The 17,200-nt window shown below is 38.1% G+C and overlaps 2 protein-coding genes across 7 annotated transcripts in view; one reads left to right on the top strand and one right to left on the bottom strand.

The window, feature by feature from the left end:
• ARL6IP6 (ARF like GTPase 6 interacting protein 6) overlaps nucleotides 1-2,579 on the bottom strand; it is a 44,156-nt gene extending 41,577 nt beyond the window's left edge. The window contains exons 1-2 of one of the 2 annotated variants that reach the window (XM_082840755.1): nucleotides 2,084-2,579; nucleotides 521-574 (exon numbers count right to left, since the gene is read on the bottom strand). In XM_082840755.1, coding sequence (XP_082696881.1) covers nucleotides 521-574; nucleotides 2,084-2,483 — 454 coding nt within the window. In that variant the 5' untranslated portion in view covers nucleotides 2,484-2,579. The remainder of the gene's footprint in view (nucleotides 1-520; nucleotides 575-2,083) is intronic. The other variant, XM_082840754.1, reaches the window with a different exon arrangement.
• Nucleotides 2,580-3,339: 760 nt separating this feature from the next.
• The window catches only part of PRPF40A (pre-mRNA processing factor 40 homolog A), a 53,694-nt gene continuing 39,833 nt past the window's right edge, over nucleotides 3,340-17,200 (top strand). For 4 of the 5 annotated variants that reach the window (XM_082840738.1, XM_082840737.1, XM_082840736.1 and 1 more), the window contains exons 1-2: nucleotides 3,342-3,762; nucleotides 5,026-5,157. In XM_082840738.1, the coding sequence (XP_082696864.1) occupies nucleotides 3,487-3,762; nucleotides 5,026-5,157 (408 nt within the window). In that variant the 5' untranslated portion in view covers nucleotides 3,342-3,486. Of the gene's footprint in view, nucleotides 3,763-5,025; nucleotides 5,158-6,562; nucleotides 6,643-15,807; nucleotides 15,848-17,200 lie in introns of all 5 variants that reach the window. The other variant, XM_082840739.1, reaches the window with a different exon arrangement.

Genomic DNA, 17,200 nt, shown 5'->3' with positions numbered 1-17,200 from the left:
AGACATACTATAGAAACTCAGGTTGACTCTTTCCTAGTCATGATTAACCTGTGTAAGTATGCCCAATGCTTTTCATATTTTTTGAAAAACTAAGTTGCTTATAAGGGGATCTGAACTTAAACTTCTCATGAGGTCTGCTTAAGATGTTATCTTTGTTAAGTTTGTGAGGTAAGGTTTTTTTGTTTGTTTTTAATTCCTGGGAAGAAGTGTAGAGAGACTTTTCCAAAAGGTAACTAACAAACGTTAAGTATTCTCTGAGTCTTTGTTATATACAGTTGTATTCAAAATGTATTCCTAGTATGTCTGATATACATACATATACACACGGAGATACCCCCATACACATGTAAAAAGAAAATCTAATAAAAATTACCACACACAAATGCAAGTGAAAAAGAGTAAAACCAAACTGCACAGGGAATATATTAAGTATTTAGCCAAAATTCTGCATAGTTTAAGCATAATCTAGAAAAACAAAAGTGAGCTCAAAAATCAAATTAAGTGACAATAAAGTCCATACCTAACAGTCCAGCGTGTACATCATCTTCATTCTTCAAATTTTCAGCATGTAACTCTGTAAGTACAAAAAGGGCTTGGGTAAAAAAGACAGTTTTATAATTTGAAAAGTAGCTCAAAGGCCAGAAAGACATTGTGGAGTTGTGGAAAGCACTCTGAAGCCCGAAACAACTGGGTTCAAATTCTGATTCCATTTACTAGCTAAGTGACCTTCAGTAAGCAAATAAGATGTCTTTATGAGTCAACTGCCATGTATATAAAATGGGAATTTTTATTCCCTAGACATTTTATGTAATGCGAATTACTAGGTTTTGAGTTCAGCTCCTTTCTCTACCCTCCAAAATAAGCACAGCTCAATGTGTCCTGCAATGTACTTCAACTTATCAGGTTTTGTGACTTTATGAACAAAGGCAATCTTTCAGAGCAAAAGAATTAAACTACCTACAAGACAAAACTCTGAGCTGCTTTGAAAAAATGGGGGAGGGAAGTGATAGAGGAAAGAAACATTGGCACCCATATTTAACATTGACAATTTACACCCAGTATCATTGTTTGAAGAGGTAAAATTCTCATATTAACTTGCCAATCTGTCTTGTGCATGAAAATCAAGCATGGTAAAGTGTTAGATGCCATCTACACCCCACTAGGGGCTTGGAAGCAATGAGGAAAAGTAAAAACTGGAATTAAATAGATTTAATTCTACTTAGTGAAGTAAAATACTTGAGTGGCAATGTGTTGGGTGCTTTTCATACAACAAACTAAGGTATTTTTTCTTGTTTTAATTTTTCTTTTTCAGTAACTTAACCAAAGTCACACACCACTGAGAACTGAACTTTAAACTGACGTCTGACTCTTTCCACTGCAACATAAAATATCCAACCACATAATACATCTGTATAAGCTTTGGAAAACCTTTCAAGGCACATCTCTTTCTATTCCAACCTGGCCAATATTTCAACTTAAGACACGGAAAATAACACCATTAATCAGAGAAAGAACCTACTATCTTGCTCCTGCAACAGAATTTCACCACTACACTGGGTTGCAAACCTAATTCAAAACCCAAGAGGGTCTATTTTACCTATGCAAGTATAAATTTGGGTTGTGGGATGGAAATCCTTGTCCTTCAGCAATTCAACGTGTACAGAGGAATCAGTGGATTGTACATCTTTAACCATTTGTGGATTAAACTCTTTGAACGTGTATAACCTAATAATTACACTTTGCACCGTTCCTTTAATGACGGTTGTTATGCATTTTGCTTGATTTTGCCAATATTTTACCGCAAGTGTTCACCGACGTTAAGATATTTTTTCTTCAAGACTACCCACTTATCAAGACCCTTTCTTAAAATGGGTCTCCTGATCACGGACCAAAGTCCTCTACCTTTAAGGAAAGAGAAGACAAGGGAGAAGATCAAAGAAAGGTGCGGACGAGGACTCTGGATGAAAGCGGCTACCAGCTTGCCGGCCTTTGACGGAGCGAGGGCGACGAAGGGGAGAGCCACGTCCAGGCTCAACTAAAGTAAACTCTGGACACACTTTCAAGCCTGGGCTTCATTCCGTACCTTTTACGATCAGGTAGGTGATAGCGAGAAGGAAGGCGAGGAGGATGGCAAACAGCAGCGAACAGAGAACTGAGAGGACCTGGACCGGCCAGCGCCGGGCTTGGGCTCTGCCGCCCGCATCCGCCGAGAAAATACCATTGCGTTTATCGGGCAGGGCGGGAGACCCGTCCCCATCTGGCCGGAGTAGCGAGTCCTTTCTAGGTTCCGATGACGCCCCGGCCGAGAACTCCGCCCGCAGGTCACGGGCCACTCGGTTGCATCCCTCCTCCTCGTCGACTTCACCCTCACCCCAGCTGTCTTCCTGAGTGAAAGCGGAAAACGCCGGTTGATCAAACGGGACAGCAGTGCCTAGACGGCGGCGAGAAGGGGCTGGGCGCCTCCCACTCTCCACGAACGACATGGCGGGAAAGACAGTTAGGTCCGCAGAGGTCAGGCGTCGCCCACCTGCCCCGCCCCGCGGTCGCAGCAGCCAATCAACGGCCAGGCCCTCCACGGCCTCCACCACCTGGCCCCGGCGCGCAGGGGCGCACAAGGGTGCGTGGCTGGGCGAGGAAAGTGCCGTGGGGCCCGAGAAAAGGCTGGGCGCCCCTGGACCAGAGCATGACCCTCAAGTAGTACGAAGGAAGGGGCGCAGTGAAGTGCGCGGAGAGAGACAAGCCGAGGCCCAAGGCAGCCGAGTGTCCTCTCCCTGCAGTGCTTAGTCCGGGCCAGCGATCTCCGCCGCCGCCGCCGCGTCACCTCCATGCAAGCTCGCGCCCCGGCAGCCCCAAAGCCGCACCTCCCCGACGCTCGGTCCTAGCGCCCGCCCATGCCCCTCTAATACACATTCCCGAACCTATTTGCTTTCTCTCTTCTTCCCCTCTACGCCTGCACTAGCCCCGGCTTCCCTCATTAACGGCAGCTCAGCTCGCCACGCCCTCGCCTCCCTTAACTGCCCTTTCCTCCTTCACTGTCGCATTGTTCTCCCCGCCCCTACCACAACTTCCCTCCACACCGCTCGGCACGCCTCCTCCCCCGACCCCGGCTCGCGCTCGCCAGCTGGTGCGTACAGAGCTCGAACCCGCTCCTCACGACCCCTCCTCTCGCCTTCCCCGCCCCCTCCCTCCACCTCGAGCCCCGCGCGCGCGCATCCAGCCCCGGCCACCGCTAACGCTAGAAGCTGCTTACTCCACCCCCACCCCACCCTACCCTACCCCCGGCGGCCTCAGGTTTGCGGGGCGTACGTGACTCGGGCGGGGGGTGAAGGTGGCAGGCCCCCACTGCCCCACCCCCTACGGGGTGAGGCTGTCTAAGCTCGGGAAGCTGGGATACAGTTGTCTTCCCTTCCCCGGGGGAAGTTGGTGGAGTTTTCCCGGCAGAGGAGTCGGCGCAGAAACTTCCTCCGTCTCCCTATTCCCCCCTCCATGCAGGCGACGCCGAGTGAGGCTGAGGCTGGGGGCGAATCGCCGAAGAGCTGCGTGTCGGCAGCGCAGTCTGATTGGACAGCGGGGAAGCCTGTCAGCTTATTGGCCCCGCTGATCCCGCCCCGTAGCGCAGGGCAGCCTTTAACCTTTAGCCCCAGTGGGCGCCAGCCACTCAGATCGCTTCTTGTTGGTTTGTGTAGCGGCAGTGGCCGCCGGCGGAGCAGTCTGAGTCCGACGATGAGGCCGGGGACGGGAGCCGAGCGTGGAGGCCTCATGGTGAGTGAAATGGAGAGCCATCCTCCCTCGCGGGGTCCCGGGGACGGGGAGCGGAGATTGTCCGGCTCAAGCCTCTGCTCCAGCTCTTGGGTCTCTGCTGACGGCTTCCTGAGGAGACGGCCCTCGGTAAGGGATCGGTGGGGCAGGGGAAAAGCGGCACAATGAAAAACGGAGTCAGAGACAGGAAGCTTTCTCCAGGAGGAGAAGATGAGAGTGGACGAAGGAAGAGCTCGAGATGGTGGGATATGTTCCGAGGGAGAGAAATGGGAGGGCGGGGATGCACAAAGGAAAGGAAGTGGGACCGTGGAAGTTCCCAGTGGGTTTGGCCTAGGCAGATGCGCGGTGGAGGTGCTGGGCCCTAGGCGGGGTGAGCATTTTGGAGAGGTAGGCCCGATTAAGCAGGCGGGGGGAGGGCAGAGACTTTCTTTGGTAGACTTTAATAGAGGCTGCCAGAATTTCTTCACTAGTAGTAGTGTTGTCTGCAGCGGGGGGACAGCTGGGAGAATTGGCAGGAGATAATTTCCTGCTTTTAAGACGTGTAACAATGGACACACAAGTAAAGAAAGTAGTTGTCTTATAAAAGCGCGTTAAGATGGATGAATTAGTTGTTTGCATTTAGTGTCCGTGAGTGACAGACCTCATTCTTTGGGTTTTTTGTGTTTTGTTTTTTGCAGGAGTAATTTTAGCTGTGTTAGAGATTCTCTTAGGAAATAATATGTTTGCTTGTTAGGAGGGAAGTGTCCCCGGGTATCCAATACTGTTTGTTTTGTGTAAGACCAGCCCTCATCTGAGTTAATTGGGTAAATTCAGCGTTTTAAAGCTTAAAATCATCTTAGACATGAATTTAAGAATAAATGAAGTTATAAAATAAAAATAGTTGACTAGCTGATATCTGTGTGAAGTAGGACAAAGTTGTGGTTTTCACCATAACAGTTAAGTTGGCCTTCACATGCATTTCCTCCCAGTTCAGCAAACCAGTTGGTAACTGATTAAATCAGCATACTTAAAACAACAACAACTACGAATTAGGTGTCCAGTGATGATTTTAATTTTTTCCATTTTGTTCTGAAATTTGGTCAGGTGCAAGCTCATAAATACTGGTGTTGTACATTTTATTTAAGACAAGAAAGTGTAAACTAACTCAGTAATTGAATCACACATTAGCCAGATATTATGTCATGCATATAACTGATTTGCAGAAAACAGATTTTTGAGAAGCATTTATTGGTACTTACTAATTTTTAAATTGTCCCTCTTTTTCAGATGGGGCACCCTGGCATGCATTATGCCCCAATGGGAATGCATCCTATGGGTCAGAGAGCGAACATGCCTCCTGTACCTCATGGAATGATGCCGCAAATGATGCCCCCAATGGGAGGACCACCAATGGGACAAGTAAGAATGTTTTGTTTTGTATTTCTTTGTTTACTTTTGCCCATGGTATTCTTGTGTCAAAGAATTTCAAAATCTGGGTCAATACTTACAGCTGTTTAAGTTTCAGTTTATGCCAGAATAATGTTTTTAAGTGAAATGTTGTATAATCATGACAGTAACCAAATTTTGAGTGTAATGAAAAATCTGTATAAGAGATTTACTTTCTACAGCAACAAAATTGAGTTGTTTTTGTTTGTTTTTTTAAATTTAAAAGTAGCAAAGTACATGTAGGCTTTTTAGTTTAATGACTTTCCCCCCAAGTATGTCAATTGAAGTAAATATGCTATGTCAATATAATTTTTGTTGGTGGACCTTGTACATGCATAGAATCTGAAAACAGCAGTTGTTTAGGCCTTTTGCTTAGGATTAATTTTATTCCTGAAAAAGCTTCCTGGTGGGGTGTGTGTGTGTGTGTGTGTGTGTGTGTGTGTGTGTGTGTGTGTTTGCGCGCGTGTGCGCGTGCGCGCAATGGAGGTGGAGGTGGGAAGGTTCTACTCTGATTGGTTCTTCATAGGACGGTGCCAAATAGGTAGTTTATTTTCCACTTATACTATTTTGTTTTTTTTAAATGATTTTTGCTTCTGCACTTCTGCTTTTGAGCTGTCCCTTCCATCTCCAGCATAAATTGTAAACATTTTGTGGGAGTGATTTGGACCAAAAGGTTTTAATGCTGACTCAATGAGTTCAATAGAACTTAATTCCTAGAAAAGCATCCAAGAAAGGTAACAGGTTCAGTTACCGTAAATAATTTTATGCCCCCTGTTAGGTTCTATAATACACATATCCTTTGGTGGCTGGGTTCTTTCCATTTAGTGTTTCAATAAATCATCAAGTATTTAGGGTAACAAAATATTTTGGAAAGCCAGTCAATTAGGTATGATCTTTCTGCCAGTTGGGGGCATCATTTGCTTTGATAATCATTTAAGCCTTGATGGTTTGAATTATTGGTGAAATTGTAGTGGAGAAAGGAGCTCGCTCTGTGTGTATGTTTTTTTTTTTTTCTTAAGAATAGAAGGGCTTAATGTCAAGTGGTTTTCTTCTTTTTTATTTAAGGTATTTAAGAGTATAGCCCTTAATTTTGTATAAAAAGCTTTATTCAGAGGCACCAGGCCCAAAAGATTCTGCCTGTAGGAGTTCTTTAAATAAAAGAACTATTTATTCTGTTACTCTAGGATAGCACAAGTTTTAAAACTCCCTAGGTGATGGAGAAACAACTCTGATTCCTCTTCTGTTTCTTTCCATCTCTAAGCAGCAAGGAGCTCTTCTTGTTTTCTCAGTAGAGCTGCTCTAACTAGATAATGAGCTTTAAAAAATATTTATTCTTTAAATGCTCTGGTTCTTATTTAAAATTAGTTTCTTTCCACAGAAAGATAAAATAAAACAATTTGCTACTGCCAGATGCTTCTCTCTTTTCTGGGGCCTTCTGTTTCCATTGGGCCAATCAAGGTAAGTTTTGCAAGGGATTGACCTGCTTGCCCTTGCTGTATTGGTGCTGTTGCACTACCAAAACCAAGATACCAGCTAGTCATTTTGAGTAAAATGCAGATTTTATTTTTTAAGTACTCATGTATCTCATTGACATAAGCTGGTCACAGTTTGCTCTATGGCCCTTTCTCTTTAGCTCTGTAGTGACCATCTTCCTAGTAAGGTTATTTGCTACTTGGTACACATCCATTCAAATACTCTGAATTTTACCTTGTGGTTTTCTTCTACTTCTTTCCTAGACCAGTATATGCCATGTGCCTTTAAGCGTACCTGACTGTTTAGATGTTCAGAAGTCTATCTCTGTTGGCTCCTGTTAGGATAACGATTGAATGACTTAAGAACCCAGCTCTGAGGAACTCAAGAGAATACCCATTTTTTTTTCCCTTAGATTATTCCTTTTTTTCCTCTTGATATCTAACAAATATGGGGCCCAAGTCTTGGTAAAACAAATTCTTGTTTTAGCTTTGATAACAGAGTGGGAGGGCATGGATAATATAAACAGTCATGTATTCAGAAATCTAATTTAAAGCCCTATAAACAACTACCTTAAAATAAAAGTTGATAATTCGCAAACTTGATCCTTTTTTCTGCATCATGTCTTCTGTCTACCCGCCCTCAGAAGTGTAAGTGAGCAGTAAGTGATCAGAAGATAATGAGAAGAAGCAGGATGCCTATATAGCTCACTGCAGTGACACAAAGTTGGTAGGGTTCTGTCATCAAATTTTAAATAGTTAATTCACAAATTCTTTAGACTTTGCAATTGAAGGTTATGGAACCTTCATGTATATTGCCTAGTTCACATTAAGATCTCATTCTGGGACCAGCTGAGGACTAAAATTGGTGGCAGTCTTACTTGCTAAGTGATTGTGGTCTTTGGGATGTTACTGAACATGACATGAAATTTTAAAACTTGTTTGTAAAATAATATGCAGACTGGACATAACAGTCTACAGAAACCAGAGTTTGTACTTTTTGAAATGCAGCAAATGATTTAGATTAGAGGAGTAGCATGTTTGTTTTAGTTCAGGAGATAACCTAGAATGCCTTTTTAGAATTTAGGATGAATCTATTAGTAGTAATAGATATTTGGAAATTATCAAATAGGTCTTAATAATATTCTTTCAAGTTTTTCCTGTAGGTTAAACTTGCCTTTCTTATTGTACATTAACTTCAGATGGGAAAGTTGTGCTTCTACTTTTACAGAGTTATAGGATCTTACAGTTGGAAGGGACCTTACAAGTTTACAAATGTTAATGATAAAATAATTTTCCTGCTTGGTGTCAGTAGAGATTTGTATTAAGATATAATTATGTATGAAGCTGTCCTCTTTCTCTATGTGTATTGTAAATAATGTTTTGCTTTAAAATATTTTCACGTCTTATTCTTTTGTTGTCTTTTCTACAGCATAAACCATCCTTATCACAGGCAATTTGGCCTTCACTTAAGCCCAAGAGAGTCTTTCTGCCTGACTTTGTCTTCTTTCTTTAATTCTTAATTTTCCTCTTCTTTTAATGAGAAGAGTAAAGTAAAAGAATTAAGGTCCCTTTCAGCTCTAACAACCTATGATTCAGTTTAGATCATTTGATAAGGATAGGTGATATGTATAAGATTTTATGGGTTGATATGCAAGTAAAAATAGGAAATTCTTTTAGTAATGCCCCCCTAATTCTAATTATTCATTATTTTTTTCTTGTTGCCTTTCTTCAATAAACTGATAAATGAATAATTCCTCTTTAAAAATAAGTCACATTTTCATGTTCTCGTACTGAGTAAGGCGGGTTTTTATAGACCTTATTTCTGTTCCTGCTGCTATCTGAGCTTAAGTCATTACACTCTCATGCCTAAGATACTCTTTACAACTTTTGAGCTGGTTTTCTTGCTTCAAGCTTGTCCCCCAAAAAACTCTTTTTAGATTTCAATGAGTTATCTCCTTGCCGTAGAACTTCCACTGTTTTTCTGTGCCTATAGCGTAATGTCTACGTTCCACAATTTAACTTTCAGTTATCTCCCATAGTATATAATTCAGAGCACGATTCTGAGCTGCATGTCTTCACATTCCCTAATATGAACGTGGGCTGGTCTTTTCATGGTATTTTGAGTAACTATATTAGTTCATGACCAAGGTTGTGCTGTTTTTCTTGCTCTCCTGCCCCCCAGCTCTCTACTACCATGAGCTTTCCTTTATTTACCTAAATTCTGCCATTTCAAGTCCTGCCTTCTCCAACAGGTCCTCAACAATAAATTTTCCCAGCATATACCTCCCCTTCAGATTATTAAAATAAAATCCTACGTAATCCGCCCATAACTCTTACTATTTCACTTATTTTAGCACTTGTTTTGTTTTATTATGGTTTATTTGCTTTGCCTTTCCAACAGTTGTAAGCTCTTAGGGGGCAGGGGCTATGTTCTGAACTTTTAAGAAGTCTATAGGTGCTGAGCACAGTTCTTGGCACATCATGGGTGCTCAGTAAATTACTTGTTGAATGAATGAAACAAACACAGATACCCTTTCCTACAATATAAGCCAGAAAGTTAGTCAGTGTTACATGTGACTTTTCAGCGGTTACTTATGACTTCACACTGTTACCACTTATTCTTGTTTTTAGGGTCTGTCTCTACTGTTGATTTTCAATTTGACAAAAATGGAAGATAAATAAGATGAAATAAGTAATTTTTGTTTGGTGAATAAAACTAAAGAACTTCCATTTACTTTAAATTACAGGCAAATGTATTTCTGTCTGTATGACTTCATTGGTGATCATCTCTTTAAGTTTTACCAGATTTTTCCATACCCTAGGGAGAAATGATGATTTGGAATATAGGCCTTCCAGAGAAATCCAATATATTGATTGGTGTCTTAGATTTATCTGACTGACTTGATAAATTGTTATGCTGTTGTTGCTTGTGAGTTATCCTCACTTTTGGGTGTTATAGGGTCCTTGCCATTGAATTGAACATTAGCCAGTGAAAAAGATTTTTTTTTTAGCTTATCTGCTCGTAGATTGTTGAATCTAGGTAACTTTCTTTATGTATTTATATTACCTAGGTGAGTGCATTTTAAAACATAGATTGACCCATACCTACTGTGTTGGTATAACTTTTGGGCTGTGTATATGGTTAGATTTTGATAGGTTTTAGTTTCATTATCTTTAGATAGCAACTCATTTAAATATGAACTCATCTATTCAAAAACTTCAACTAGAGTAGTATTTCTGAGTATATCGGGATTACTTGAAGAGATGTAAAAAGACCATGTCACTTTGGAAGAATGAACTGCACCCCTCCACCTCTTTGAGATTCGCAGGGTGCAGTATTTTCTAAAGATGCTAAGAAGTCTTGCAGAAGCCTTTTAAAACTTTTTACTTAGTATTTTTCGGTTTTAGTTGGCCATCTTCCTCTCCCCCACTTCCACAGTCTCCCTTGCCCCCCTGTTATCTGTTTATTTTGCTTTGTCTAGCACATTGCATAGAACTAACACTGCCTGTAATTAACATTTTGCGAGAAAAGCTGAATTGGGATCACTTACCCATTTAGTCTGCTCTTCAGGATAAAAGGGCAATGTGGAAATCAGTATTAACACACATAAATGTAGCAGCTCATAGAGTTGTAGAGTGCAACAAATGTATTCATTAATGGTGGAATCAGAAAGGAAAGAAAAAAAAAGGGACTTCCCTGGCAGTCCAGTGGTTAAGACACCACTCAGGGGGCACGGGTTCCATCCCTGGTGGGGGAACTAAGATCCTGCATGCTGTGCAGCCTGGTCAAAAAAAAAACCAAAAAAGATCTCAATGGGTTAACCTGTTGGTTTTTGATTGGGTTTGTTAGAAATGTTGATGACATGACTTCCAGTCATTATCAAGTGGTATATCAGTAGATAGTGCACATTTGGCATCTACTTATATCCATAGCTATGCACTTGAGTTTTTGTTTGTTTTTTTACCTAGAGAAAGAATTAGCCTAAGTTGTGAAGGTTTCTAAGTTGGAATGAGTAGATATACACTGTCTCATTTAAAGTTGTCATTAGTCTTTCATTCTTATTTCCTATTTCCATATCTTCATATTTCCATTGTCAGGTCAATTTAGCCAATAGACTTTGCCCATTTTCGTCAATAGACATTTAAGCCTCTTCTTGACCGTGTATTAGTACAAAGGTGAACACTGTATATATATCATGCACTCAGGGAACTTACAGGTATCACTCAGGTGCCTGGCCACACTGTCTTCTCATCTTTTAACTGCTGATTTGACTGTCACGATACTTGTAGACATTCGAATATTTAGTGGAGATGAATCTTTTATATTTGTTTTCTTTTTCTCCCTGGTCAAGTCATCATGTTTCTTCTACTTATTAAAAAAAGTTAAGTATAGTTAGCGGTTACTAAAGATGTGGTATTTTGTATGACAGGCTTGAAAGAAAATCATCTATCTGCTTCTTTCTTACTTGGGGCACTACACTCAAAGTGGAAATCTGAATCTTCTCCAAATCTGAGTGTTGCTGACAGCTGTGTCTCTTAAAGGACTAAACATGCCAGCAAGTGAGAACTGAGTTGAAATACAGTTTGCTTTATCTTAGGCTTTCATTTTTTTTTTAAACAAAATTTTCATCTCATTTATCTTAGACTTTTTTTTAACAAAATTCTCAAATCTTATTTAGTAGCTCCTGATCTGTTTGGGTTAAGACTTTTTAAATTACCTTTTGATTAATGAATGAGCATTAAGTTTCTGTTTGAGAACGTGGGCTTGGTATACTTTCTTCGGTCATTGGGTATCAAGAAAGTTGTTAATTCTCTGAAAGATGATTTTTTTTAGTACTTTTAAGATCATTACATATTTATGATCATATATTTGTTGAATATAATAGAAAATTACCCTCTCTTTCCTTATACAGAAATAAGGGCTAGTCATAAAGTTGTCTACTACAAGTGTTTGAGTCTCTGCTATGTCTATGTAACTCTCTTCTGTACGAGTAATACTTACATAAATTAAACATGCTCTTTGTCCTAAAGGTGCCCACAATTGAGAAGGAGCTAAAAATTTTCATATGGACAAATATTTAATGATTTAGCTAGATATAATACTGAATCTAGTTTAAAGGAATTGGGGAAGAAGATAGTAATAGTCTTGTGTTCCTCTGTACTTGCGTTCTGGAGGGCTCATGTCCAAAAGGAGGTTTAGATGATTTTTAGAGTAAGTTTTATAAAATCTTTGATTCTATATGACTTGAGACACCACAATCTGTGTGTGTATCCACAGTATGTTTAGAGCTTTTTAAAATTCAAGTGATACAATTCATTTTTATTCAGCTCCTTTTCTAAGTTTTTGTGTCACATATCAACACCCAGTGATTTTCTTTTTATATTTTCTGTACCCTCATTTAAGAAGTTTGGGGTTTAGCAAGAGACAGTGGACTAAATAATTTAAACTATTTACTTGCCTTTTTTTCACATAGTTTTGTTTTTTAAGGTTTCAGGGAATAGAACTGTGATACCTAATCTGTGTTAGAATTATAATTTTTATCAGATGTTTGTATATAACTGATTCATATACCCTATTGAATTTGATCCTCCTGACTGAAAAGTGGATTGGCTAGGTAGATGTCCAGTTTATAGATAGGAATAGGAAGGCCTAGAGAGTTGAGTGAATTGTAAAGCGACATTGAAGAGCCAGCACTAAATGTGATCCTTAATCTGGGATTGACTTCTCATTACGTGTGTTGATTCCTACGGAAGGTGATGGTTTTACAGTATTTACTAGATGCCTTTAAAGAACCAAAGTGCCTAACTAACAGATAGCTAGGGAATAGATGAGAGAAGGGGCAACATGAGAGATACTTTCATTACATGAGTTGAAGGAGAGCAGTGGTAATAAAACAGCTTTCATTTATTGAGCGCTGTTCTAAGTGCCTGTGTGTATTCATGTATCATTCCATTTAATCCCTACAACAGTCCTATCAGATGAGTACTATTTTTTCCCCCATGTTGCAGGTGAGGAAATTGAGGGTTAAGTAAAGTTGCCCAAGATCACATAACTGGTGAGTGGCCAACTGGGGTAGGAATTCTGGCAGTCTGAATCCAGAGTATACTCAATAGCTGTACTAGGCTGTTTCCCTATATAGCAGTATGAGATTATGCCATGTTACACCTCCTTAGAATTTGAAGGAATAGTGTATACTATAGTGAATTCTAAAGTCTCCAGGTTGAGAGAATTTAGCAAACTAAATAATTTTGAATACAGGCAGTTGATTTATTAAATGGTAAGGTTCTACTCCCTGTGGGAGCAGTTTGTGCAAATAATGTCTATTTTTTATCTAAATGTTTCTTATATAAGAAAATGACATGTTTTGAGTTTATATATAACTGTAGATGAAGAGGAAGTAAGGTTAAATGATTGTCCCAAAATTCAGCCACTTTGGGTTGTTAAGGACATGCCTTTAAACAGGTATTTCCATTTATTTCCAATTGAATGAATATTTAGTTACATTCAAAGATGTAGTTTTTGCATTTATTCAAAACTTAATTTTTTGCATTCATTTATGTATTTGTTTATAAGGTAAGTTAGTGGTGTAGGGAATAGTTGTTTTAAAATACTGTGTGCTTAATGTTAATAGCCTCTGTAGAGTGTATTTGTGGAATTGACTTTAGCACGTTTAAAAGGAACAAGTATAAAGGCAAGAATCAAACTTTTTAGGTAATCAATTTGTAGCTACAGGTTGGCAGCAAGAGTGATTTTTAAAAATCAACCAAATTCAAGAGTTAATATTTAGACAAAAAATAGGTTAGATTGTGTGATTTCTTTCCAGCAGGAAAAACTTCAGAAAATAATTATGAAGAAAAGAACTTTTGAGGTGCCCACATGAAGATGTACACTTTTGTTTTCATATCCTAATAAAATTGGGCTAATTTACATTTTGTATAACTAATTTGCTGTAGCACTGATAGGATTACTTTTATTACTGTACCTTTTTTTATAATTCAAATATCTAGAGTGATCAATGAATCATGCTTGTTTTTATCTAACATTAGACATTTTCTAAACTGGGATGCTAAAAATGAGCAGATTCTGTGGTGCTCCCTAGTTTTTACTCATTTTTAATTTTCTTCAAATGGGTGATTCTTAGAATTTTCAAGAGACTCTTCTTGATTTAACTTTTATCATTAAAAGAAGAGAAATAGAAACATCACACAGATCGGCCACTTTGAATAAAGCATATCAAGTTGTATATCTGAGTTACTTTTTAAAGGTGCCAAAGTGTCCATTAAATTTAGATGTTTAATATTTTAGGCAATTTAGCTTACATCTCACATATGTGTCTTTCACCCATAACCATTCTTTCTCTGTCTCCTAACAACTGAAATGCTTAATTACAGCACTTAATATATTTGCCAAAGTAGCTTAAATGGAAATTTATGAAGCTCTACAAGGTTATTGTAATTTTATAGCGTGCTTCACAATAAGCTTAGTATGAGCTACCACTTTGTAGCTTTAAGAATGATCTGGCTTGTGGAATTTGTTGTGGCATTACTGTAGCAACTATGTTAAGAATTTGTCCCTGTAACCATTTTGAACCAACATCCTGTTTTCATTGAATTTAAGATGTCATCATTGATGAGACACTCCATTATATTAGGTGCCCTGCGTGAGAAAAAAACAAATGAGAAGTCTACGAATAAAGCTGGGATGCCAAAGGGCTATTCCCTCCGTGTGAAGCAAGAAGTAAATCTGCTATGGAAAAAAGGACAGCAAAGTAACTTGAATGTCTCAACTTTGTTTATTGGGCAAAAGGAGGGAAAAATCACTTCTGATCAGGATTTAAACCACACGCCAATTCTCTCATAAGCTTGCAGCCTATATTCCCATTATCAGTGTGGTGTTAAAACAAGTAAATAAATAACTTAGAAATTTTTAATGGTCTCAGGTTGATGGTGCTGCCAAGTGACTGGCTAAAGTCAACACAAATCCTCTGAAAGAATTCAACTTCAGTCAGACGGGTTGACACATGCATCTCCATATTAGGTGTATCCTAGAATTAATGAAAAATGGAAATCATAACATTTCCGCAAAATAGATTCCTCAGGCTTTGGGAAACAGGCCAAATTCTTGTAATAGCTTTTCATAAAAACATAGTATTTTGCATATTTATATTTTTGTTCTTTGGTTTCATGTTAATAACATCACAGTTTTGCTTTAGAATTATCTGTTTACTTTTAGAATATTCGGTTGTACATAATTTAAGAATCTTGCCAATTTTCGTCAGGTTGAACAAGCTTAACTAGTTGCTACCTCTCAGAATTTACAGAGATACAGAGGGAGAATTTAGCTTTTTATTTGACATTAAATCTCATTATATAACCGATACCATGAGTTCTAGTCTAAAGGCAAAGTTTTGAGATGTTTTAAAGTTTGAAGTGTGGGAAGAAGAACAATTGAGAGAACTCTGTCACATTCTGTTCTTTAATGATTTTCAAATATTGTTTGCTGTGTCATTGCCTGGTCTAGTAAACATTTGTTATATGTAAGCTCTTTTGTGCTTTGGTTTTGGATGGGCTTTGATCACTGTGTCTCTTATGAAGTAGAGTACTTTAATTTGAAATTACATTTATTTGTACAGTCATTTGTACTGCTATCGTGTGGAAATGCTGTGTTGCATGATGGAGATTTTTCCCCCTTTTTAAATGTCTTTAATTCTTTTTTTAAGATTTAGCACAGAATTCTTCTAATTTACATGTTTAGTTTTAAATACATCATTCCAGAAAGTTTGAAAGTAGAATGAAAAATAAATAACCCATATTCCATCTCCCTAATGTAACTATTATCATTTTTGGTATATTTTATTCCAAATTTTATTGTGTGTACATCTCTGTTTAAAAATTTTAATCGTAGTGTACACACAATTTTGATTGTGACTTTTTTCTCTTAACATGGAGTCAGAAGCATTTTTCATGTTGCCACAAAGTCTTTGTAGTCATAGTTTTGATATTTGCTTAATGTGGAATTTCTTTTTCTTTTCTTTTAATTGGAATATAGTTGATTTACAATATTATGTTAGTTTCAGGTGTACAGCAAAGTGATTCAGTTATACATATATATGTATGTATCTATATTCTTTTTTTGGATTCTTTCTCATAGTTTATTACAAGATACTGAATATAGTTCCCTGTGCTATACAGTAAATCCTTATTGTTTATCTATTTTATGTATGGTGGAGTGCATCTCTTAATCCCATACTGCCAGTTTATCCTTCCCCCCACAGTTTTTAATTCTTATGAGGAAATACTTTGATTCATTTTTCTCTTAAGTTTTCAAATTTCAGGTTCTCCATTTAGATTAGAAGTCTAGTTTTTGGACATGTTATTAGCTTTTGATTTTATATGCAGACCATTTTAATAGCAGGCCATTTCTCTCTGTGGCCCACCGTGCTTCCCCCCATAATTACTTAGTTCTTAAAAGAATTCAAACATATTTGCTGTTAGCCTAAAGCAGAATTAATTGTGAGGGTATATCTGTTGAGGGGAGAAGGGGAAAAAGCCTAGTTCTCATTCTGTTAGTTTGAGTTGTAGAGGCTTGTCACTGCTTTGTTTTCAAATTCTGCACTTTATTTTTGTCAACTATTATTTGACCTGTATTTCAGGTTCTAGTCACATTTCTAGTCAAGTTCTTGTTTAGTGATGTTTAAACAGTTTATTGAATATTTTGTGGAACAAAAAGCCTTTTTTGGTTTTTTCATCCATTAGTACCATGCTACTTCATTTTAATGATAATTTAGCCTGGTTTTGCTTCATGAGTTGACTTTCAAAAGTAATAAACGTCAGTGTTCAAGTGTTTTCTACCTTAAGTAGGCTTTATATATTCCTGTTGACCAATATGCTTATTTCTTTTTTGTTGTTCCTATTTCTCAGATTGTTCATTTAATTTAAAACTGTTGAATAACTGGTTACCTTGTTCCAGGACCTATGATTGTTTTGTATAATTTTATCTCCCTTCATGTTTTCCTTACATTCGTTCATATTAAGATTAAAGTTATGATGTGAGATTATACTAATATATGTGAACATTGCGTCAGAATCCTTTGGAAATTTATGTTAATCTTCATGATTTTTATTCATACTAAGTAGTGAAGATTGATTCATAGATTTGGATAACAGTTATTGGTAGATGAGTTTAAGCCCCCAAACTAATATATTCTTTCCCCAGATATGCATGTGTGTATGTGCTTTATTAAGTTTTTCTTTATAAGAGAGAGCATAGATGACTTGAGTTAGAAAAGTCTGTTTTTTATGTATTTGTTTAAAGACTGAATTATAAGCACCTTTGAGCTAGAAGTTTTAAAAAGACCAGATGGCTATAAAAATTATTTAATCAGATATTAAAAATCAAAGGTGAGAAACACTGAAAAATTTTTTTTGCCTTGCTCCAAAGAAGAGAAAAACATGGGTGTTGAGTTAAAATTAAAAGGAAATTAATATTCTTAAATTTTAAGTTACAAATAACATACCATAGTCTAAACTTTTAAATGTATTAA

This window comes from Leucopleurus acutus (assembly GCF_964270905.1).
Source record: "Leucopleurus acutus genome assembly, chromosome: 6".
NCBI lineage: Eukaryota > Metazoa > Chordata > Mammalia > Artiodactyla > Delphinidae > Leucopleurus > Leucopleurus acutus.
This window is presented reverse-complemented; position numbering and strand designations above follow the sequence as displayed.